At 42.8% G+C, this 23,931-nt stretch overlaps 1 protein-coding gene across 3 annotated transcripts in view; it reads left to right on the forward strand.

The window, feature by feature from the left end:
• Nedd4 (NEDD4 E3 ubiquitin protein ligase) overlaps nucleotides 1-23,931 on the forward strand; it is a 99,230-nt gene that overhangs the window by 29,821 nt on the left and 45,478 nt on the right. The window contains exon 1 of one of the 3 annotated variants that reach the window (XM_057768497.1): nucleotides 4,711-6,185. The exons of the other annotated variants lie outside the window; for them this stretch is intronic. Within the exon in view, the coding sequence (XP_057624480.1) occupies nucleotides 4,746-6,185 (1,440 nt within the window). The 5' untranslated portion in view covers nucleotides 4,711-4,745. Of the gene's footprint in view, nucleotides 1-4,710; nucleotides 6,186-23,931 lie in introns of those variants that run through there. 3 annotated transcript variants of the gene reach the window in all.

Here is a 23,931-nt window from a genome sequence, read left to right on the forward strand (position 1 = left end):
CAGCTGTTGCAGTTTAATTTAATTTACTTACTGAGGCAGGGTTTCATGTATCTATCCCAGGCTGACTTCAGACTCCTTTGGGATCTGAGGATGATCTTAAACTTCTGTTCCTCCAGTCTCCACCTTCCCAGCGCTGGGATTACAGGTAGCATTTGTGGAGTTACAGATCAAATTCTGGGCTTCTTGCATGTTACGCAAGCAATCCACCAGCTGAGTCTCATCCCCAGCCTCAGAAATTTCTTCATGATAGTACAGATTTAAAATGTCATTTAACATTTAGCATGGTACGCTTTTGTGTTGTGTATCTGTGGTGTCGATCCTCACGTGTGCTGGAAATAGATATTTCTCGAGAAGTGAATGTGAGCATCTATCAGGGCCAGAAAAAAAACTAGAGTTGTGCTGAGCACCACCCCCTCCTCAGCACACAACTGAAGCTCAGACGTCACCTACAGTGTGGTGAGAGCCATAACCACCAGGCTGGGCATCCAGCAATGGACCTCCACCATTGTAAACGTCAGTCATACATGACACTTCCTTTTGAGAAAAAAAATAGAGCTACATTCATATATATATAGCTGGTTTTAAGGCTTGAGGTGATGGTGGTCATGGCAGTTCATGTTCTTAGAGATATCTGGAGGGGTGGTATGCCTTCAGGATGATGTGCCTGAAGACAACGCAAGAAACAAAAATAAGAGAGTGCACAGGAACCCGTGTGTCAGCAGTCTCAAAAGCACACCTGTGCTGAGACCTTAGTGGTTATTCTCACCGAGGTCTGAGAGGGGGAGATTTTGAGGGACTAGTTTACAGGCTTGTACAAACTGACAAGGGGAGCTGAATGTAGATAGAATTTTTCTATTGAAGGCAGAAGTAGATCCTCTTGGAGGCTGGAGAAATGGCTTAATGGTTCGGAGTAGATGCAGAGAGGATCTGAGTTCAGCTCTTAGCACCCATGTCAGGCAACACACAACTGCCTGTCCCTCCAGCTCCAGGGGACTCTTAGGCCTCTGAGGATACTACACTTACATTCATATGCACAAACACGCACACACATGCCGAATTTAAAATATTAAAAATAAGTCTTTAAGCTGGGCGGTGGTGGCGCACGCCTTTAATCCCAGCACTCGGGAGGCAGAGACAGGCGGATCTCTGGGAGTTCGAGGCCAGCCTGGTCTACAAGAGCTAGTTCCGGGATGGGCACCAAAGCTACAGAGAAACCCTGTCTCAAAAAAACCAATAAATAAATAAATAATATAAAATAAAAAAAATAAGTCTTTAAAAACCCAAACAAGCTAGCTAGTGCTGGCACAAGCCTTTAATTCAGCACTCGGAAGGCAGAGGCTGGTGGATCTGTGAGTTCAAGGCCAGCCTGGTCTAGAGAGTGAATTTCAGGGACAGCCAGGGCTACACAGAGAAACCCTGTCTCCATAAACAAAAACAAAACAAAAAGATTAAAAACAAACAAACAAAATTGCCTCTTTGAGAAACCTGCCTTCTATATTGAGGCCTTCAGCTGATGGATAAGGCTTGCTCACACTGGAAGGCCATCTGCTTTACTAAAAGGCTGCTGGTCTTCAACCTCACATCTTCAGCAGTGTGTAGACTGGAATTTAACCAAACAGCCAAGTGTCAGAATGTGGTCAAATTGATAGGTACAGTTACTTGCCACAGTAGATCCCAGTCCTCAAGGTTCATCTACAGTTAGCGTCACCTCACTAGTGCCCGTCCACATAGCGTACATGATAACTTTATTCTATGTGGAAATAATCAGTGACCAAACAGCTCAGAGGCAGGGCCAGCCTCGGCGCTCCCCACCTGTCAGTGACCAAAGAGCTCCAAGTGAGGATCCAAGCTCCAGTCCTCAGGCACCATCCATTTCTTTCCAGACTGGATTTTGACAGGACAAGCTCAGGGTCCTCCCAGATGAGGCTGTTCCCTGGCTTGAGGTCAGAGTTGACACTGGCCCTGCTAACTGTGCTGTGTGGCTCCCTCTGCTTTAGACCTGAGCTCACGGTGCAGGCTATTCAGCATTTTGGGATTTCAACACATGATTGTCTCCCCGACTCTTCTTTGGCTAACTTCTCTGAATTCGTCACGTGTCATTCATTCATTGCTTCTCATCTGCCTGTAGAGCTTTTAAATAGTGCTTTAGAAGTTGCAGCTGGGTTGTCTTTTTGTTGTTGAGACAACATCTCATGTAGCCCAGGTTGTCCTCAAACTAACCATGTACTGGAGGATGATGAACTTCTCATCCTTCTGTCTCCACTTCCTGAGTGCTGCGATTACTTTGCCACCATACCAGGTTTATAGGGCACTAGGAATCGCATCTAGGGCTTCACGCATGTTAGACAAGCACTCTACCAACTGAGGCTTGGATCAACATAAACAAACAAAAACCCACCAAAGTAAAAGAAAAAAAAAGAGGTATTCAAGGTGACTACCGTGACAGTATCTACCCATCACCCTCCACCCCAGCTGGAGTAACTTGGTGCCTGTTTTATGCTCAATAGGATCAGAAGGGGCAGGGGGAGCCTGGTTATGGTGCTTACAGTCTAGAAGCTCAAGATCTCATTGCTAAGCTGTTTGTCAAGGAGAAAACCTCTGGAATTGTTTTATATTAATAATCAGACTTTTCTCGATAACTGTCCTGAGGCCTGTGTACTTCGATCGTACTGATTATCCAATTACAAGTGACCCATTTGAGATGGCAAACTCCTAATTTAATCCAAAAAGAAAGTTAGAAGGAAGAAGCAAGGGTAGGACTTTTCCTTTATTAGAGAAGGAGTAATAATAAAGGAGTATTTACTGAAGTCTGTAAAGGCATAATGGCTTGTGTTAGACTACAGCATAATTATCGTATTATTAAACAATTATGCACTTTCTAAGGTGTGGTGTGTTATTCCAGTCAAATAAAATTTAACAAATTCTAGTTTGTTATGTCTTAACTAGTTAGAAAAATTTGGATTAAAAACAGATCTAACTTAAGCAGTTTTCTTTTTCAAACAAAGTATGAGTATATGTTTTACATATTTGCTTTTTACTTAGGAAAAAAAAACTTACTTAGAAAAATACAACTTGGGTGTAGTACCATGTGGTGTAAACAACTGAACCATTTTCTTTTTACTTTTACTATGAATGGGCCAGTATATATTTATTGCTGGAATTCTTGCTATAAAATTCAGGTAAGGGGTTTAAATATACCCTAGAGTATTATTTAAAAATAAATTTGTTTCTTTCAAATAGAATACCAACCTTGGTCTCTGACATTTGGGAGAGAGATTAAAATATTCAGCTTTTATTGCCGAGTAAGCTGAAAATACAGTAAAGGTTATGTAAACACAAATCAGAAATATATATCTGTATATACACAGAATCACAACCTCTGGAGGACAGACCATCTACTGTTCGCTGCTGTGAGAGTTTTATCAGCACTTGTAATTCTACCTCAAAGGCAGTGCTAGCAGCAAGCAAAAATGTAAACAAGTGCCCGCTTTGTTTATGTAATGAAATATGTGGCATGGTTTGTATTTCTTTATAGGTATCTAACAGCTGCATGGCTTGTTTCAAAGTACCGGTAGGGGCCAGCAGAGAACTCCTTCAGAACAGAATTGGCATTGAGATATGTTTGTTTGACGGGTTAAATCCTCTTTAGACTTCTTTACCACAACACTCTCTAAGTGAATGAATTGCACACAGAGGAATAAAATATCCAATGTGTTCAAACTATATTGGGGTATAGCTTTTCTGTCTAATCTGCATATATTTTTAATGGAATGTTTGCCTAGGCCATTTCTTGGCAGGATTTTAATAGTCAAAATATAAACGGCATCTTTTAAAGACTGTACTACTTGGCTGCAAAAAGCCTTAAAATTACAGGACAAAATGGTTGGTGACAGCTTCTCTTTGGCCTTTTTTTAAAATTCTCCCTTGAAGAGGTTGTTCAGTGTTTACGGCAGTGTTACGAGGCTCATTTTGTAGTTTAGCCTGTCAACTTTCACTTTCATAATTGTGTTTTGCTAAAATATTTATCTGTTTAATTTAACACTAAGGTTCCTCCCCCCAAAGTTTTCATATTTCCAAATGTATTTAACTGTTTGCACTTACTCTTTAAAAAAAAATTACAGTCCATATTCCCAGCATTAACTAACCTGACTAAATCCCTTAGTATGGCTACTATTTGGAAATTCAATCTTCAATTTGATACTCAATCACACGGGTTTTATTCCTACCCACTTCCTGTAATCCTATACCTTTGGGTGAAAATATTAGTGGTCAGGATGGCTGGGGAAAGCACAGGCACTGAGATTTCTGGAGTTAAATGTTCGTTTTGTAGGGCTGGGGTGAAAAACACGGTTTCGAGTTGAAATGCAAGAAGCTTGTTGTTCTTGCGTTACTCATTCATGCAAATTGGCGAAGGTATAATTGAAACAAGGTTGGCTGTGTTTGAGTCAGGGCTGCAGCTGAGCTCAGCTTAAAGGTCGCTGGAAATCAAGTGCTTTGTCAGTGAAGGCGTTCTGACTACGGGCGATTCTAGACACTTGGGAAATGTCAGTCCCCGGCATGGGTCGTCCTTTTCTATGAAATCGGGTATCTCACGTTGTCCTAAGGTTCAAGACGCCTCCTGACCAGCTTTTCTCACGCCACCGATGGTTTTTCCTCTGGGTGCAGCACAGCTGCTGCTAACACATCTACAGACAGAGATCTTTGTTTTGACTCTCAGCCCTGACCATGCTTGGAAATGAGAACAAATGGCACAGAGTTTACGATTGCACTTCGCAGCCAGGAGAAGCAAGACTTACCCTCTGTCGGAGCCCTCCGGAGATGACCTGGAGAGACCGCCCCGAATCTCAGTGGCCAGCGTCGTTCAAATGAGGCTGACCCCCAGACAGACACCACTGGCTCCGTGGATAGAGCAAAGATCCTCTGAAAGCAGTGGCAAAAAAAGCAGCTGCCTGCAGATCTCGCTACAGCCCAGGTACGGAGGGGATCTTCCATCCAACACTGCCGTGGCTGACAGGGATGACGCTTCCTTTACCTGCGTTTTGAAGGATGGTATTTGCAGCAGCCTCGGGGTTGATGGGGAACTGCCCAGTGCCAGTGATGGCAGCCTCTTAGGTGCTTCTGCTGTGTGCAGCGGCAGCATCAGTCACTTCTCAGCCAGCGACAGTGGGTCTTACAGCAGCAGTGGCAGTGACTATGGGTCGTGTACAAGCATCACAAGTGGAGGCTCCTACACCAGCAGTGTTGTCAGCGACAGTAGCGGTTATGAGACCTTTTCTAGTGGAAATTTACCTTCCGACAGCACCTCCAACAGCAGTGTGCCGGTCAGCTCTATTCCCCGTGAAGTTCTGTGCAGAAGTCCCAGTGGGCTTCCCTTCACCCAGGAGGACCTGGATCATAGAGCAGAGATTATGAAACTGCCAGTGAACAGGAATCCAAAAGTCCCACTGAAACGCTGCACGTCCTTGGTCATTTTCCCCAGGAGTCCTTCAAACACCCCGCCAGCATCCCCGACAAACAGGGGTGCCTACCAGACCTCACACCAGTTGGTTGTATCTCCTACTGAAACTGCACATCATGAAGATGGCACTGGCACCAAAGGCTTTCTGTCGACAGCTGTCAATGGGGTTCGATTATCTAAAATGGTCTGTACTCCTGGAGAAGCCAGAGATGTACGGCCACTCCACATCAAGAGCTCACTGCAAAATCAAATTGTTGTTTCGAATAATAGGCCCAAACAGACTGTGTGTGAGAAGCTGCCTGAGGGATTTTCCTGTGTATCGGTGCACTGGACCCAACAAAAACCAGCCGTGTCAGGCTGTGAAAACTCACGTGGTGGCTGCATATCCGAGAGGCCAGAGCTCCAGCTCCAGCCCGATCCGGACCATGCCATACTCTCGCAGAGAGCATCCCCTTGCTCCGCAGCCACACCAGACGTGGATTACCATAGAAATGTCCGTGGAGAGTTGGAAAGACCAAATGCACAGATAAGCAAAAGCCATACTGCTTTACAAAGAAGTGTTTCACTGGGAGGGACATACCCGAATGTTTCCTGTCTGTCCAGCCTGAAGCACAATTGTTCCAAGGGGGGACCATCTCAGTTACTCATAAAGTTTGCGTCTGGGAATGACGGTAAAGTTGATAGTTTGTGGAGAGAGAGACACTCGGCAAACGAGCTGTCTGGCAAGGTAAGTGTCTTTCGGTCTTGCTAAACACCAATTTCGTTCAAGTGAATTACTGAAACTGTTGGTTATAACGGTATCTGTTCCCTACCTTCTGGCCCTTAGCGTGGGAGTATTTGGAAAGTATCAACTTTCTGTTTGTAAATCTGAAGAACTCTCCGTCGTTTTCCACTCTGTTTTTTTTTTTTTTTTTTTACCAGTGGATAAACCACTAAAAAAATACCTTTCCTTGCTGATTTAAATCATAAAATTCTTCTAGAACTGGCTGGGTCTTATAACACTCGATTCTGGTGTGGTTTTTTTTTTTCATGCACGGCCCCATGTGCTCTTCCAACCTTAAGAAATGGCCATTTCCTTCTCTCCCTCCATAATCATTGTGAAATAAAGCCACGATAGAGTTCCTTCAAAAAAATGTAAGCCCCAAACACAAAAATGTGACTGCCTGCTTATACATGAACGCAGAAGAAATAAATGCCTTTAAAATGTATATATTTGTAAGATCGATGATAAAAAGTCTGTTATACTGCATGTTTTAAGAAGAGGAAAAATAAATGGGTTTTGCGTTTATATATACCCTAACCACAGGAACGTTGTTCCACCCTGTTTTTTTGAGTTCCCGGTTAGTGCCGCCTCCCAAATGTAACTCACTTTTTCAACACTATTGATTCCTAAGTTTTATGAGTTTGAATTGGTTTAAACTTACTAGGTCATTCCTATAATTTCCTATTTACTACACTAGTTTGTTGTTTTGACAGTGTTGCTTTATTTTATTAGTAATTTAACAGATCAGAGCCAGATTGGCTCTCTATGTAACTTGGCCTTTCCAAAGCATTTAAAGTGTTTTGAACTAAAGTTGCCTTTAAAATTTCTGTATTTGGAAGATCTTGCTAAATTCCAGGAAATTTAATTGTTTTTTCTGACTACATTAACTCTAGATTGACAGACAGCACATAGTTTTTTTTTTAATTCTTTTTTATTTATTTGTTTTTTTTGAAGGTGGGGAACAACATCTTATCTGTTTTCCTAATATCCAGTATCTATATTAAATGTTAGGAGGGAATTCAGATAACTACTAGACAAATGGAGTTAGAGAATTAGGTAATTGGTTTTTCTCTTTGGAAATCCGTTAAGTCCAATCACTGTTCCCAAGGTTAATCTCTGCAGCTACTTTACTGTGGTAAAGAGGGGTTACATTCCAAATTCTGACCTGTGTTACAGATTCTTCTAAAGCAGTTTTTAGGGCATTATAATCAGTTTAATTCCCCACCACCACACCAAAAAAGAGAAGGAGAACTGGAGGCTTGAAGCGACATTATAATCTGTTGACTCAATCAGTGTTACAAACTTATTTAAAAGCAACCTGAAGAAGTCATGAACCTGGAAAAAATTATAGAACTAACCCTAAGACAGTTGTCCTTATGGAAACGTTACCGCTTGTTAAGGACGCTTTCCAGAGGGCACTTTAAATGTAGCCATTGAAGCATTAAGTGCTGTTGCATTGCTAAGAGTGTATGTTTTCATGGACCTTTAAACTTTCTAGCAAACAAATACTGCTTCGTGACAACCTTATGCCTAGCTTTGCCCAAACTCTGTTGGTTGTGAGAGTCCAGAAAGTATCATGTGTCTGAGAACTTTAAATTGTTCTTCAACATACACTGAACAATTTCCTTATAAAAATCCTAAAAGCAATATAACAGTTATACTTATTGTCTACTGTGTCTAATTTGATCTCATTGATAAATGGCAAATTGAGGGCTTATACTAATCCCTTTTCTAAACATGGAAGTAATACTGTGTTTATCAATAATGATATATTAATCTAATTATAGTGGTTTATTGTAACTCGCTTATAAATAAACAGCTCCCAAAATATTTCTCATGTCTCCACTTAGTCTGGGTTCATGTTCAGAGATGCTGAGTCTGCATTCACATTTAACAAGTTGATATTGGAGTCGCTCTTGGTAATGTCAGCTCTCCGTCCTGAGCAGCAGTGAAATCAAATAACTGCTCTGGTCAGAGACCCTGGTGTCTGAGGTAGAGAGGCCTCCAGTTTCTCTTCTCGTGTGTTCAGCTACCAGTTTCCAGCAGCCTAGTGTTGAGTTTATAGGTCTCTTAGAATCCCAGCTCGTAAATGACTAATGTTTACTGTCCAGGGAAGACTTGTAACCTGTGTCTAAGCACAGGCTATCCTTTGTCCTTACAGCTAATACTAGAGATGGGCTCTTGAAACCTCATCATGGTGTCTCTTGTGTTTTCTGAGTGCATTTGAAATGCAATCTTAGGTAGGTAAACGTAGTTATGATGGCCCGTGACCCACCAAGAGAGGTTTGGTGTTTCATTGATGACTATAGTAGTCTGTCAGCTTAATCAGGAAATAGATTGAGGAGCTAAAGGAGAGTTCTGAACTTAGTTTTGATTCTAAAATCTGGAGTTAGTTTGTTTTTAGTTCCCTTTCCCTGTGTGTTATGTTCTGAATTTCTGTTGCTGTGTTGTTAGGATGCCCAAAGGCTCCATTGCCCTGTTTAGTGAACCTCGAACTCAACCCTGGCTTGGATGTGCCTTCCATTGTCTGTCTGTGTTCAAGTTTCTGTTAGAAACTTTATTGTTTTTCTTTTTTTTTTTTTAAATAAAGGTTTTCTGTTTGTTGTCTAGTACTTAAGTACCCTAGATAAATATATCGCTTAAGCCTAAAGGAGTAGATCTTAAAATATTTTTATGTCTTAATTTTCATCATTATTAATCTCAAGATGATAAAATTCAGTAATTTCTTTAACAATTACTCTTAAGATCAATGTTTTAAAGATTTGCATATTTTAGCATCCATTATTTTTTGCAGTATTTTATATTTTACATAATTTCATGGACATGAAGTCTAGCTTAAAAAACACTTAATCTTTCCTATAAAATGACATAGCCTGGAGTTGGTGGTGCACACCTTTAATTCCAGCACTCAGGAGATAGAGGCAGGCAGATTTCTGTGAGTTCGAGACCAGCCCAGTTTACAAGAGCTAGTTTCCAGGACAAGCTCCAAAGCTACAGAGAAACTCTGGTGGGGGGGGGGTGTATAAATACATATCAATGCTGGAACTATGATGCAACAAAGGAATTTGGTCAAAAAGAATGTTTCTTAGAACTGAAGAGTTATAATAATGACTTCAGAGGTATTTGGGCCTGGAGTATTTGCTTGGAGATACTATGTATTCTCTGCAGATAGATCATTTCACATTCATCTAGTACACATTTAAATATTGGGCATTGACAATAAAAGGTGAATAAAGTATGATCTTTGTTTAAGGGGACAGCAACATTATAGTAACAGAGACAAACAGTAAAATATAACTATGTCACTAATGAATGTGTGACATGCTGAGATAGAGGGTTTGTGACAAGGAAGCATGGCATTGAAGGGAGCTGTTAGGGTCTGCACAGAGGAGGTGGGTAACACAAGAGCTGGGTCTTGACAAGTGAGCTGAAGTTTACCAGGAAAGCCCAGACTGATATTCCAGGGCGGGGACTCTCATCTCAGTCCTGGTTATGTGTGGGGCCAGATCATCCTCTTGTTGGAAGTGGGGCTATCTTGTGTACTGTAGTGGGCCAGTCACTGGCTGAAAATGTCTCAGGCATTGCCACAGGTTCTTCAGGGCAGAAATGCCTTCTAGTAAGAAATGGTGCTTTAGGCAGAAGCCTCGGTGCATGAAGGCCAGAGATGTGCATGTTGCTCAGTAGGACTCAAATGAGAGGCACAGAGGGCATGGAAGGAGGTGATGCTTGGGTTGGCACAGGAGTTGAGAATCCTTTGTATTCTGTTAACAGAGCGTTGTCAGTAGACATCTTTGTTTTATTTAAATAATTATGTGTGTGTGTGTGTGTCTGTCTGTCTGTCTTGTCTGTCTGTATGGATATGTGTATGTGAGTGCCTGTGTCCTGAGAGACCAGTGATCTCAAATCCCCTGGAGCTGGAGTTAGAGGTGAATGTAAGCCACCTGATGTGGGTGCTGAGAACCCAACTCAGATCTTCTGTAAGAGCAGTTTGTTTCTTGACTACTGAGCCATCTCTCCAGCCACATCAATAGGCATCTTTATTCGAAAGTGTTCACTCTTGTATTTTTAAAAGATAATTATTCATGGCACCATGGATTTTAAGTGAATCTTAACTTTTCTTACCATGTGTGTTTGGGTAAACACTGGTATGAACTGTCAGGTGATAGGGAGTTCAGGAGCTGGAGGACCAGACTGGACATGAGAGGACGTGTTGCCGGTACACAGAGACAGTCCTGCTGTCGGCTAGGACTCCTGGAGTAACAGGAGCTGATCCTGGAGAGGAGCCGGCAACCTAGATTGATAGGTAGGAGTGTGCTCAGAGAGCCTCAGGTAAGGATCAGCTCAGCTAGGCCATGCATCATGTGAGACAAGATGGGATCCTGGGGACTGCTGATTTTGAGGAGAAGGTGAAAGAAGGTAAAAGGGGGACTCAGTGAGCCGGTAGACAGGCCAGGAGAAGTTGGTGACATAGAATCAAGGGAAGGGCCAGAAGATGGCATGCACTTCCAACAGAGAAGCCAACTGTCCATTCCATGGAGTCGTTAGGAGCAAGAGTCAGGGAGGAAAACCCCAGGGTTAAAGCCCAAGGTGAAATAATAAAAGAGCTAAGAACAGCAAGCGTAGGAGCCGATGAATGCTGAAGGCTGAGGGTGATGTAATATAGACGGGGTGTGGGCTACTGTTTGTTACCTAGAAGACTCGGTTTGGGGTGATTTTAAAATTAAATAAGACAAGCTCCATCTCTACAAAGAAAGTGCTCTCTCTCTTCCAGGAATAGGAGGGCTCTCTGTTCTTTCACCTTGGAATTAGATAAGAGAGTGTGGCTGGGAAAATCCAGACTGGATGCCTTAGCAATGTGTGAGGGAACAGAAAACTTTAGGTGGGAGCTCAAGGCTGCTGCGCATAGCCACAATCAATCTTTAAGAATATAGTATTTTATTACTATTTTGAAATTATCATGTATTCATGCAATGTACTCTGATCATATTCATCCCTTGCTACTTCCTCTAAATCCTCCCAGACCCACCCTTACCCTTCCCATTTATAACTTTGTGTCTTTTTTATTTTTTAATAACCCACTGATGGCAATGGGTGTGGGCCGACAGCATTGTCCTGCCGTTCTCAGCCTCTTGCCTGTCATCAAGACGGCCCAGCAGGTAAAGTCACTTGTTGCTAAGCCTGATGACCTGAAGTTAATCCCTGGGACCCACATGGTGGAAGAAGAGAATCAACTCCCTCAAGTGTCCTCTGACCTCCACATATGGACTGTGGCACACACGTGTGTGCACAATCATGCACATAGATAAATATAATAAGACATTTGTGGAAAATAGGACAAAGTAGAGCCTCCATGTAGAAAGTGAGCCAAGGTTTTTAAGGCTACTTCCTAGAAACTGTGTGGAGAATAGGCAGCTGCATCAGTTTCTTGTAAGATAGGGAGCCTGCTTGAGCTAGCTGTTGTAAACCCTTCTGGATCAGGAGGGGTGACAAGACAAGATTAGATCTGGAGAGGCCAGGCCTGGGAGCATGGCCAAGCAGAGGCTTGGCAGAGTTGCTGGGTGTGGCCAGGCCACGTGCTCAAGTTGGAAAGGCGATTAGCGGAAGGGAAGACTGGGAGAAGGGGAAGCAGGTGTCTTAGCATATCCCCAGAATATCCGAAGCATTGCTGGTGTCTGCTTCAGGCTCTGGTGTCAGCCCTTGTGGGAGCCTGGAAGGCTGGAATCAGAAGATGATAGCGGCTTAGAGATCAAAGAAAAATGTCCAGAACGGCAGAGGAGCGGATCTGTGACCCATCTGGTTGGGGAGGGGGTCGGTCAGTGCAGGGGCGGTTGTTGACAACAGTCTCACCGTTGCTAAGATGTAAAAACTCGCTGGGACGTAACCCCAGCAGCAGGTTTGAACGTGAAAAGAAAGGTGCTTGTGTGGCATTGAATCCTGTAGCTCAGTTCACCAGCTACAGAGAACACCTTGACCAAGTGAACCCACGACATTTCTACATTGGGTATTGGACGTCTGTGGGAGGAAGAAAGGACCAGGCCTTGGGACTTAGGGATACTGCAAAGCCATGAACCATGGTGCTTTCTAGAAAAAAAAAATCTTGCAAAGACTATTAGTGGCCAATGAAAATGAGGACATGGCCCTACCTAGGTATAGTTGAGGAGAAGGGGGAGAGCGCAGCCAGAGGCAACTGAAAGGGTCCAGACTGAACTGGGCCAGTACAGGAAGGGAGGAGGCGGAGCGAAAGAGGACCAAGAAAGAGCCAAACTCAGAATGTGTAAATTAGGGAAGCTGAGGGAAGGGAAGCCCAGCCGCTGGCCTGGAAAAGTTTAGGGTAGGGGTGAGGTGGGAAGAGCTGGAAGGAGCCAGGCTTGGCAGATGGTACCATGCACATCTCTTAGTATGGAAGAGAGCATTCCCTTGAAAAAGATGTTCCTCAAGGCCAGGTGTGATGAGACATACCTTTTTTTTCTAATAGAAATGAGTTTTATTTATTTTTATTGTTTTTATTGAACTATATATTTTTCTCTGCTCCCCTTCAACCCTCTCCCATGGTTCTCATGCTCCCAATTTACTCAGGAGATTTTGTCTTTTTCTACTTCCCATGTAGATTAGATCCATGTGTGTCTCTCTGCTCTTTGTTGTCTAGGGTCTCTGGGATTGTGAACTGTAGGCTGGTTTTTCTTTGCTTTATGTCTAAAAGCCACTTATGAATGAGTACATATTATATTTGTTTTTGTAGGTCTGGGTTACCTCACTCAATATGATGTTTTCTAAATTCCATCCATTTACCTGCAAATTTCAAGATGTCATTATCTCCCCCCCCCCCAATAGTGCTCCATTGTGTAAATGTACCACATTTTCCTTATCCATTCTTCGGCCAAGGGGCATTTAAACTGTTTCTAGGTTCTGAACAACTTAAATGCCTCTTGACCGAAGAATAGATGAGATATACCTTTAATTATCACTCTTGAGGCGGAAGCTGGTGGACAGCTAGGGCTATAGAGAGAGACCCCATCTCAAAAAAACAAAACAAAAAGATATCTCTTAGCGCTTAACTTCTGCTTCGGCTCACCAGGATGGAGTGAATCTACTGTTTCTGTCAACATATAGTACTGGCTACATTACAGATGTTAGGATGTGGGAGGCTGGAATTCATTATCGAACACAAAACAGTTTCACAGAAGAGAGAAAATAGATTTAAAGAATGGATTATTACTGTTCAAATCTGTTAAGACATAGGAGTCAATGGTGATTCCAGAGCTGGAATTTGAAAGGAAATGGAACCTTTGTAACTTTGTGAATCTTATTATTTCCTGTGGGAAATAAGACATGGTTTAGATTGGTTTCCTGATACTATGTGTAAAATAATTGACACCTAGTTTATACCTAGATGTTTAGACCCTGAGTTCAATCATGAGAAGTGGACACACAACAGAGAGGCTGCCTTTGTGTTTAGTATGCTATGCATCTTAATGGAAATAATGGCATTCAAACTTTATACATTCCTAGGTGGTGATGTGAGTTCTTACCAAATGCTGTTGAACAGTATTATACACACAGCTTTGCTTCATGGAAATAATTTGTCATTAACCAAAATCTGCCATTCAGAAACATTGGTGTTATTTTATTTTTAAAATATTTGTTTTTATTTTATATGTATGAGTGATTTGCCTACGTGTATACAAGTGCACCTTGTCCATGCCTGGTGTCCACTGAACCACCTCTATTTGTATTACTTTAAATGGTTCTTATGTTAAATTTACCCACACAGCTGTCATCTGTTGTCCTTACCTCTTCTGGCAACTCTCAAATCCTCAGAACATACTCTTCTGGTATGCCAGTTACACTATTGAGACTGTTGGACTCTTCACCTGCACAGTGTAATTAATTGAGACATTATGTGCTGTGACTTCTTTTGCTACCTTAAAGGAGAAAGTTTGAAAGTCATTTTTCTATACCTTTGTTGACTGAGTTTTCTGCCCTGCCCGGTTCCCACATTCGTTAAGATTTCCCAAAGAAATCACACAGAGGTCTACATTAACTATAAACTGATTGGTCCATTAGCTCAGGCTTCTTATTAACTCTTATAACTTATATTAGCCCATTATTCTTGTCTATGTTAGCCACGTGGCTTGGTACCTTTTTTCATGAGGCAGTTACATCTTGCTTGCTCTGTGGCCGGGTCAGGACTGCAAAAAGCAGAATCCTCTTCCCAGAATTCTCCTGTTCTTGTCTCCCTGCCTCTACTTCCTGCCTAGTTGTCCTGCCTATACTTTCTGTCTGGCTACTGGCCAATCAGCATTTATTTAAAATATAATTGACAGAATACAGGCCATTGTCCCGCATCATACCTTCATAGTGCTTCCAAAAGCTGTATATTACTTTTCAAGTATAAATCGACATTTTTTTAAAAAAAAAAAAATCTTAGGATTTTTTTCCTTTGTGCAGCTTAAGTAACTTTATCCAGGGCTTGGAGAGGTGGGTTAAGAGTGCTTGCTGCCCTTGCAGAGGACACATTTGGTCCAACACCAGGCAGCTCACAACAGGTAGTTCGCAATTGACTTTAATGAATAAAGTCGTGGCCCCTTTGGGATGAGGTAGAGAGGATCTTGCTGGCTGAGGGTGACCTGACCGCCTGGCAGGGGCAGATAACCAAACTAGGCTATTTGTGATGACTGAACGGTCCTCCTAAATGAATATCTCGTCCCGGGGTGAGTGCCAGTGGAATATTGTGATCCTGACTCAAGGATTCGTTTCCACAGTAGACTGTGATTCATAGCCTACACATCCCACTGGTACCCTAGTGCTCTGTGTCTGAGCAAAAGGCACAGATCAAGTTCTCTGCAAGGAAAACTGAATGGAGAAAGACTTTAAAGGGCATTGCATACGATCATCATGCTAGCCTACAGTTAACATTGTTTAATAGCATGAGTTCCTCCTGAGCCTGAAGTTGGGATCCTCCTAATTTTGACTGGGGCTTCGAGTGACTGTTTTAGCTAAGAATGGCCTGTCCTCATGACCAAGGCTCAGCCCTCTTACAGGGTCATGGAGCTTAGTGGACATTCAAGTCCATGGCAAATGAATTTAACTAAAATATTTACCAGAAACAGAATATGAGCCTGACGTAAGTAGCAAAAACAATTCTAGGGTTTGAAGAGCTTTTAATTGAGAGTTGGGAGGACAACAAAATTTACAGAAAACCACCAGAAGGGGGGAAATGCTATAATATAGAGTAAACTCCAAATGCCTAATTCAAACAGCTGACCGTGTGAGGGCCCATAGACTAAGTTTTTATCACATTACAACATGCTTAATTGAAAAGTTAAATGTTACTTCTTTAAGAATTTTCTGTTGTGTTTCTAGAATTCCTCCTGACTGAAATTGGCACTTTTTAGATTGATCATATAATTGACTTTCCTCTCATTTTTTTTAAAATTTATTTATTTCTTATTCTGTTTTCCAGAAAATTTCCCAAGTTTTCCTTTTAATTCCAAAAATTTCATGGTTTCATTTTTATTATTTTTAATTATTAAAGTTTCAGAGGGGGTTGGTGTTTCTTCTTGTTTTGAGACAGGGTCTCGTATTCAAAGCTGGCCTGCATGACATTGTGTAGCCAGGAATGACGTTGAGCTGGATTCTGCTGCCTCCACCTCTTGAGCGTTGGTTTTAACCAGACGTGTACCAGCACACCTGTTTCTGCTGTGCTGCTGGTCAAATTTAGGCCCCCTGCTCACTAGTCAGACACTGTACCAACTGAGCTACATCCTCCTTCCCAGTTCTACTTTTAGAAACAGAGCCTCACTTTCTAGCCCAGGCTGGCTTAGAATTCACTATGTACACAAAGCTAGCTGCAAACTTAGAGCGGTCCTCTTGCCTCTGCCTCTCAAGGCTGGGGGTGCAGGTTTGAGGCACCATGTTTGTCTTTCTTATTTTCTGATACTTCACTTACTGCTTGTACAACCGCTTCTATCCCTGAGAATCTTTCAGTTCAAGAATCTTTGTTTGGTTTTGCTTGGGGAGCTACATTGTTTCTTTACGCTCACTGCAGTTAGTTCTTTATTGGGCACTGCTCACCATGTGCCTGTTGTTCTTTGTTTATTTGTTTGTTCCTTTATGTAGCCCTGGCTGTCCTGGAATGCACTGTGTGTAGACCGCTGGACTCGAACTAACAGAGTTCTGCCTGCCTGTGGCACTTGAGTGCTGGATGAAAAACCTGTGTTACCAGGACAGGCTATTATTTACTTTTGAAAGAGAATCAGTGTGAAGTTGCTTTTAGGTTCTGTAATGTGGTGTTTTTCAGATTGGGGAGAGGGGAGCGCTTCTTCAGGAAGTAATCTCTGCAGATCTGCCTCTTGTCGCTCTGGTCACTTTCTTTCTTCAGAGAAGAGACCTCGTATTGTTATCCCGTGTTATACACACAATGATAGACACAGAGAGGTGCCTTCTTTCTGGGAGATTATAACTATTAACTCAGGGTAAACAGAATCTTAAAAGTGATATTTGCTTAATCTGATTCTCAAGGTGTTGGTGGGATTTATTTGCAATAAATAAGATTGCCTGGCCTTCACATTTATTGTCTGATATACCTAGGCACATTCTGGAAGCATATCTGCTCCTGCAGCAACTAATTCAAACATATATCATAATATAAAATGTTATTTCCTTGACACATGCAGTGACCTTTTAACATTCTGGGGGGGGTTGAGATTAGAGTTTCTCTGTTTAGCGCTGGCTCCTAGGACTTAAGTGTGCACACTCTTGTCAATGCACTGACTCTAAGCATGCATTCCTGTCTCTCACAGACATAGAACCATCCTATTCAAAATGCATTAGAGCTGGGCAGTGGTGGCACACACCTTTAATTCTAGCACTTGGGAGGCAGAGGCAGGCAGGTTTCTGTGTTCCAGGACAGCCTGGTCTGCAAAGAGTTCCAGGACAGCCAGGACTACACAGAGAAACCCTGTATCAGGAGGAAAGGGTATGCGTTTAAGAGAGGAGTAACATGGCTCAGTCAGTAAAATACTTGTTGAGCAGGCATGAGGACCTGAGTTCGACTCCCAGCACCCATGTAATATGCTGGCCATGGTGGCTCATGATGGATGGGAGGCAGAGACAGACAGGTCAGCTACCCTAGTCGAATGGTGGCCCCGGATTGCCATGAGAGATACTGCCTGCAGAGAAAAGAAAAACCGAAGATGGGTAGTGCCTGAGGAATGACACCGATGCTGTCCGATGGTCTCTGCATAGTTGCACACATGCAACATGCACCACACGCTTGTGCATACATGTGCATCCCCCAGAGTGTGCTCAAGAGGAGGGCTAGGTGGAGAGGATAGCACAATGGCCTCCTGGTGGAATTTGGTGTGGGATGCTCGTCGTCATGTCTAAAAAAGCCTCAACTGGGACTTTTAACTTGAAGGAAAGCTTAGTGTGTTCTTCCACAGAGAGTTAATCAGTGAATAGATTTCATATGCCATAAAAACCGGCCAGATGCTTCCGCATGAGAAAGAAGGACTGAAGCTCAGCACCGTTGTGTTCTAACGTGCCCTTGCTCTACCACAGGCTGACAGGACTTTCACCCTGCAGTAGGAAACCCAACTGGGGAAAGCTGCTTAGAAAAGGTTATTTTGGTAAAAATCACACCAGAAGGAAAAAACAAGTGTCTGGAGGGAAATTCCATCAGGATGACTACAGCCTGATGAATAATGTTCCCGGCCGAGTAGCGTCCGTTCGTACTGCCGTTGTTGAGTGACAGCTAAGGCTGGAGAGTATTACCTGGCATTCCTGGAGAGTTGGTTTCCCTCTTACCTGCCTCTTTCCCCAACTTGTAGTCAAAGGTGTGGAATTTCTTTGTTTTCTCTTGATTACTTTTTCTGTGGGTGCACATGCTTGTGAGGGCTGAGGTTGGTGTCAGGGATCATCCTCAGTGGTTCCCCACTCTACTCTTGGAGATGGGGGTTCCTCAGTCAAGCCTGGAGTTTGCTGGCATGACTAGTTTTACATGCCATTTTGGGTGGGGGGAGTGTTGGAGGAGGCCTCTGCCTCTTTCTCAAGGTGGAACTCCAGGTGGGTTCTGGAGACTGGAACTATGGGTTCACAATTGCAGGCCAGAGTTCCAGCCACTGAGCCGCCTTCCCAGCCCTCCGATTACCTTATTGGCCTTGTAATCCACCCAGTGTGATTCACCTCCTATAACACCAGTTATTAATTTCATCCTCATGCCCCTTAGTGCCTCATAAAAGCTGCCTGTGACATTAAAAACCATTTTCCACCACTATGTAAAACCTTTTATTTTGGAATTTTTCAGACATACACAAAAAAAGCAGAGGGGATAATGCAATGAGTGGCTGCCTCTCAGTTTCAGACACTGTTAACATCTTCAGTCATTTTGTCCCATCTTATGTCTTCCTTTCTTATTTTATTAATTTTGTTTTACAGCTCCCCCGTATCCTTCTATTTGTTGGTGGTTAGGGAAAACCTTACCAAATCCAAACAAACAAATTGTGCTTTTTAATATATTTGTTATAGAATACTTTGATAGGACAGCCTGCATTAAGAAAAAAAAGGCATCTTGTTTGGTTTTTTAAGATTTATTATTTTAAACGTATGGTTGCTTAGTTGTGTGCGCGCACACGTGTGTGTGTGTGTGTATGTGTGTATTCATTCTTGGTTTGCTGACTTGTAGTGTTTAATATATATTAATATTGTATATATATATTAAACACAATATTAGCAAATCAAGGAAGGTTGAGTTGAAGAAAATTCCTTCATTTCCTTCATGAAACTGTAGATTGGCAGGACATGGTCACTTGTGCCTGTAACCTCAGCCCTCAGAAGGCTGAACCAGGCCACATAGCAAGCTCTTAAATTAACAGCATCGTGTAGATTGCTAGTGTGAACTGTAACGCAGTGGTTTATGGATTTCAGATTTGTTTTCCTGTAAACTGCTCATGAAAATGTAGTTAGCTCCACAGTTAAACAATGAGGTCATACCATGTACAGTGCAGAGAGGCTGACAGGTTGTTTCTTTGTTTTACTTTTTGTATGTGCAGTGTTCACAAGTGAGCTCCTGTTTGTAGGGTGCATATGCATTTGGAGGCCACAGGGCCATGTCGAATGTCTTCTTCTATTGCTCGCATTGGACCTGGGGTTCACCTATCGGGCTAGATTGAATGGCCAGTGGCCTTCAGCGACCCTCCTGTCTCTAAGTTTCTAGTGCTAGGATTATGGGTTCACATCCAGCTCTTTTCCTTTTAAGGTTTTTTTTTTTTTATGTGTATGGGTGTTTGGCTTGCATGTCTGTGTACCATGTGTGTACAGTGCCTATGGAGACTGAAGACAGGCACCATAACCCTGGATCTTGAGTTACAGCAGTTGTGGGCTACCATGTAGCTTCTGAGAACCCAACCTGGGTCTAGCCATCTTGCTGCTCCAACCTGCCCCTGTTTTTATGTCAGCTCCGGGGGTCCAAATTCAGAGTTTCATGCAAACACTCTACCAACTCAGCTATCTCTCAAGTCTAAATAATTGTTTCAACCTTTTTGAAAAATATGATTTAAGTCTTGTAAGATCTCTTGAGCTGTAGATTTTACCTGTCCGTGATGTACTTTTTAGTTGGAGGTCTTATCAGTAGGAGGTCAAGGTTATAATTTCAGCATACTTGATATTCAGTGTATTATACATCAACTTTATGTATAATTTCACGTATAACCTTCTAATCTGTCCAGCTTTACCAACAATATGCAGATTCCGTATGGTGGATTCTATGTGTTAAGTATAGAAGCGTGGCTCACGGTCACTAGCAGAAACAGATGGGTATGTCTAGGAAACACATGAACCACTTTATAAAGATGGAACCCAGTTCGGACCCTGAAGTGCGAAAACCAGAAAATGATCCCAAAGCATAACCCATTGTCAGGCAGTGTGAGGAGCATGGCCAGGCTTGGTAAGCTACTCTGATCATCTTAGGTCCTCGTTCATGTCCAGAATAAAGCAGGCCTTGTGAGGCTCAATGATCCAGCCCTACTGAACATTCTGACACTTTGGACTGGGCCAGTAGGGCTTAGGCAGAAAGCACCTAAGACCTCAGGGAGACCCAGTGCCACCTGTCTGCCTGGTCTCACTTGCTGTCATAAGTGCTGATTTGACTTTACAATCTCAAATCACTGGTTCCTTGTTGGTGCCTTCTGTCCATAATGAAAAATGCCTCATTTGGGACAAAGTAGCTAGTTTTAGCAAAGGAGGGACTACCTTGAGACAGATTTTATTAAGTGTCACACCCTTTAAGTTTGTAAAACTTAAACCAGGCATGGTACCCTTAATCCTAGCTCTAGGGAGGTGAAGGCAGCTGAATTTCTGTGATTTTCAGGCTAGCCATTGGAGGAGTACACAGTAAGATCCTGTCTCAAAAAAAAAAACAAAACTAAGCCAGGCAGTGGTGGCCCACGCCTTTAATCCCAGCACTTGGGAGGCAGAGGCAGGCGGATCTCTGAGCTTGAGGTCATCCTGATCTACAAGAGCTAGTTCCAGGATAGCAAGGACTACACAGAAAAACACTGTCTCAAAAAAGCAAAATTACTTGATAGTTTGTTGTTTATCTCTAAGAATTGAGTATAAAGGAAAGGCAAAAGAATAAGTTTGTTTTCCTTGATTTTATTGTTTTTGGACTGTGTCGTGTCGTCATCCATTTGTCGTCATGTCCCGTGCCCTCACGAGCACATCATCTGGTCCCCAGCTGGTGGCCTTGGTTAGGGGACTATAGAACCGTAAGAAGTGGAGCCTAGTTAGAGGAAGTGAGTCACTGGGGTCAGACTTTGAGGTTTATAGCCAGGCCCTGCGTGGGGCCTCTCTCTTTCTGTTCTGCCACACCGTAAAGGATGTATGGAGTCCCAGCCATCTTCCTCCTTTTCTTCTTTGCCATAATGGACCGTGTCCTGTCAAACCATGAGACTAAAGAAGCCCTTCTTCCTCTAAATTGCTTTAAAAAACCATTTTTTTTAAATTTACGTATATAAATGTGTCCCTGCTTATCTGTATGTATACCACATGTGTGTAGTGCCCACAGAGGCCAGAAGATGGCGTTTAGAATCCCTGAATTGGAGTTACAGGTGGTTGGTTGTGAGCACCATGTGGGTTCTGGGAACTAAACCCAGTTCCTCTGTGAGAGCAGCCAGTTCTCCTAACTGCTGAACCATCCATCTGTGTTCTTGTTACTTGTGTTTTGAATTTTCTTTTTAAAATTTTTGATTTATAAAGTACTGACATTTGAAAACCCAACATACTATCCTATCTTTAACTTTTACCAGTTATTGCAACAAAGTTATTGTCTTCTCAGGAGGCACAGGGAGTGTTGCTGGACTTGTGAAAACTGATTACTCCCATGCTCCCATAAGCCTCCACTGTGTAGAGTTCATTTAGTGCAGAAAGTTATGAGTAACTGAGATTTATTGGAAAGTTTTTTTCTGTCCTGAAATTCAAACCCAGAGTTGTGTGTGCTAGGCCAGCGCTACAATGCTGAGCTAGGCTTCTAGCCCTTGAGTTTTGAGATTATCTCACTGTGTGCCTTGGACTGATTTTGAACTTGCCGTGTTTTTGAACTAGGCTAAGATCTAGTTCATAATTCTTACACTCTGTCTCCCAAGAACAGGGACTCCAGGCCTGTGCTCCCACACCTGCCTACAGGTTCTTCAAGTGAAATTTTCCTCAAAACTGTGACACTTCAACTGAACAACTTTTAAAATTATGATTTTTTTTTTAATTATACTGGATACTCTTGAAACAAGAGCATTCACCTGTTCATTTCACCACAGTTAGCCTAGGTCCAGCAAGAAACCTCCTCAAAGGAATAAGGTGGAGAGTGTTTTATACATATAGCAAAATGCCACAGACACACATAAACTATGTACACATATACCACAGTTACACAGAAAGAGAAAAGCATTTATAATTATAATAGAAACTTGTTTTTAAAAATGAATTTGGATTTCTCCCCTTTTTATGTCCAAAAAAGTATTTTTGGGAACATGAAATTGGAATCATCTTTGAGTGTTATTTGGTGACCAGACTGTGCCCACTACCAACGACACTCTTCAGGGTCACCTGTGTCCTGGATTCTTGCTCATATTTTCAGGTCTTCCCAAATTATACATTTGCCCAAGTGTGGGCTTGCTCCTGAAGCAAGCTGCTTGCCCCTCAAATGTTGGAAATGACTGCTACAGAGACATACTTGATACTCAGGGTGTGGAACAATTGTTTGGCCAGGGACACGGTAATAAAGATCACAGATGCATTGGCCCTCATAGGAACAGTTATTTTTCCTTTGTAAATGGAAAAAACACCTTGGATTGCCCTGTATTTATAGCAGCCATGTGCCTGTACTTTCCAGGGGAGGCCTCTGGTTCATATCCTCCTTCTCAGACCACCAAACAGATCATTAGTTTCGGGAAATTGTTCATTCTTCTGGTATTGGAAGTGCAGTTCTTTGCAACTATTTTATTTTATATAGAAGTTCAGAAACTGTTCAGAGGCCATAGAGATGGCTCGGGTTAAAGACGCTTGCGGCATAAGCTGGGAAACCCCGATTCAGTCTCTAGAACCCACTCCACAGAGTTGTTCTCCACGCTGTGTGTGGTGGTGTGCGTGTACCCGCATGTGCTCATTCCATTCCAGTCATATACATACATATACATACGTGCAATAATAGTTTTAAAAACTTAAGACCTCAATTCAGGCTGGGCAAACGGCTCAGTCGTGAAAGCACTTGCTATAAAGTCATGGAGTTCTGAGTTTGGTCCTCAGAACCCCAGCGAAAAACCGGCACAGGTTTACAGCCCTAACACAGGGGAGCTGGAGACAGGTGGGTTCCTTAGGCGTGTGAGCCAGGGAGCTCCTGACCTACCAATGAAAGACTGGCTGAAAAAGGAGGCAGACAGCTCTGGAGAAACTTGAGTACTCACGCACGCATGCGCACACAAAGGAAACTCAGTCCAGATTGTTTGTTTTAAAGAAGGAGGATCATGGGGCTGGGGAGATGGCTCCGTCAGTAAAGTGCCTGCCTGGGGTACTAGCAGGAGGACCTGAGTTGGAAACCCAGAGCCCACATAAAAAGGTGGGTGTGTCAGCGTGCACCTGTCATCCCCGCACTGAGAGGTCAGAGACAGGAAGAGCCCCAGAACGTGTTGGCCCCAGGTTCAGGGAGAAACCCTGTCTCAAAACACAAGGTAGAGAAGACAGCTGGCAGCAGCCCCAGCCTCCACATGCACTCACTCACACAAGTGCACGCCCAGCACACTTCAAGTGGATAAATTTTGTGTGGGCTGTATGTCAAAGCTTTTTTAAAAATTATTTTTATAGTTTTCAATCATACGTATATAGGGGCAGGGGTGGAGAGTGTCAGATTCCCTAGAGATGGGGTTCCTGATGACTGTTAGTGGGCCCACTGGCTGCTGGGAGCCTGATTCGGGGCCTCTGCAAAAGCAGCACTCCTTTTATATATATATATATATATATATATATATATATATATATATATATATATATATATATTTAGCTTATTTGTAAGAGTGTTTTGTTTGCACATATGTCTGTGCCCCCACATGTTTGTCTGGTGCCCAAGGAGACCAGAAGAGGCATAGGATCCTCTGGAACACGAGTTTTAGATATTTGTGAGCCACCATGTAGGTGCTGGGATCAAGCCTCAGGTGCTCTTAAC

This window comes from Chionomys nivalis, chromosome 4 (genome assembly GCF_950005125.1).
Source record: "Chionomys nivalis chromosome 4, mChiNiv1.1, whole genome shotgun sequence".
Taxonomy (NCBI): Eukaryota; Metazoa; Chordata; class Mammalia; order Rodentia; family Cricetidae; genus Chionomys; species Chionomys nivalis.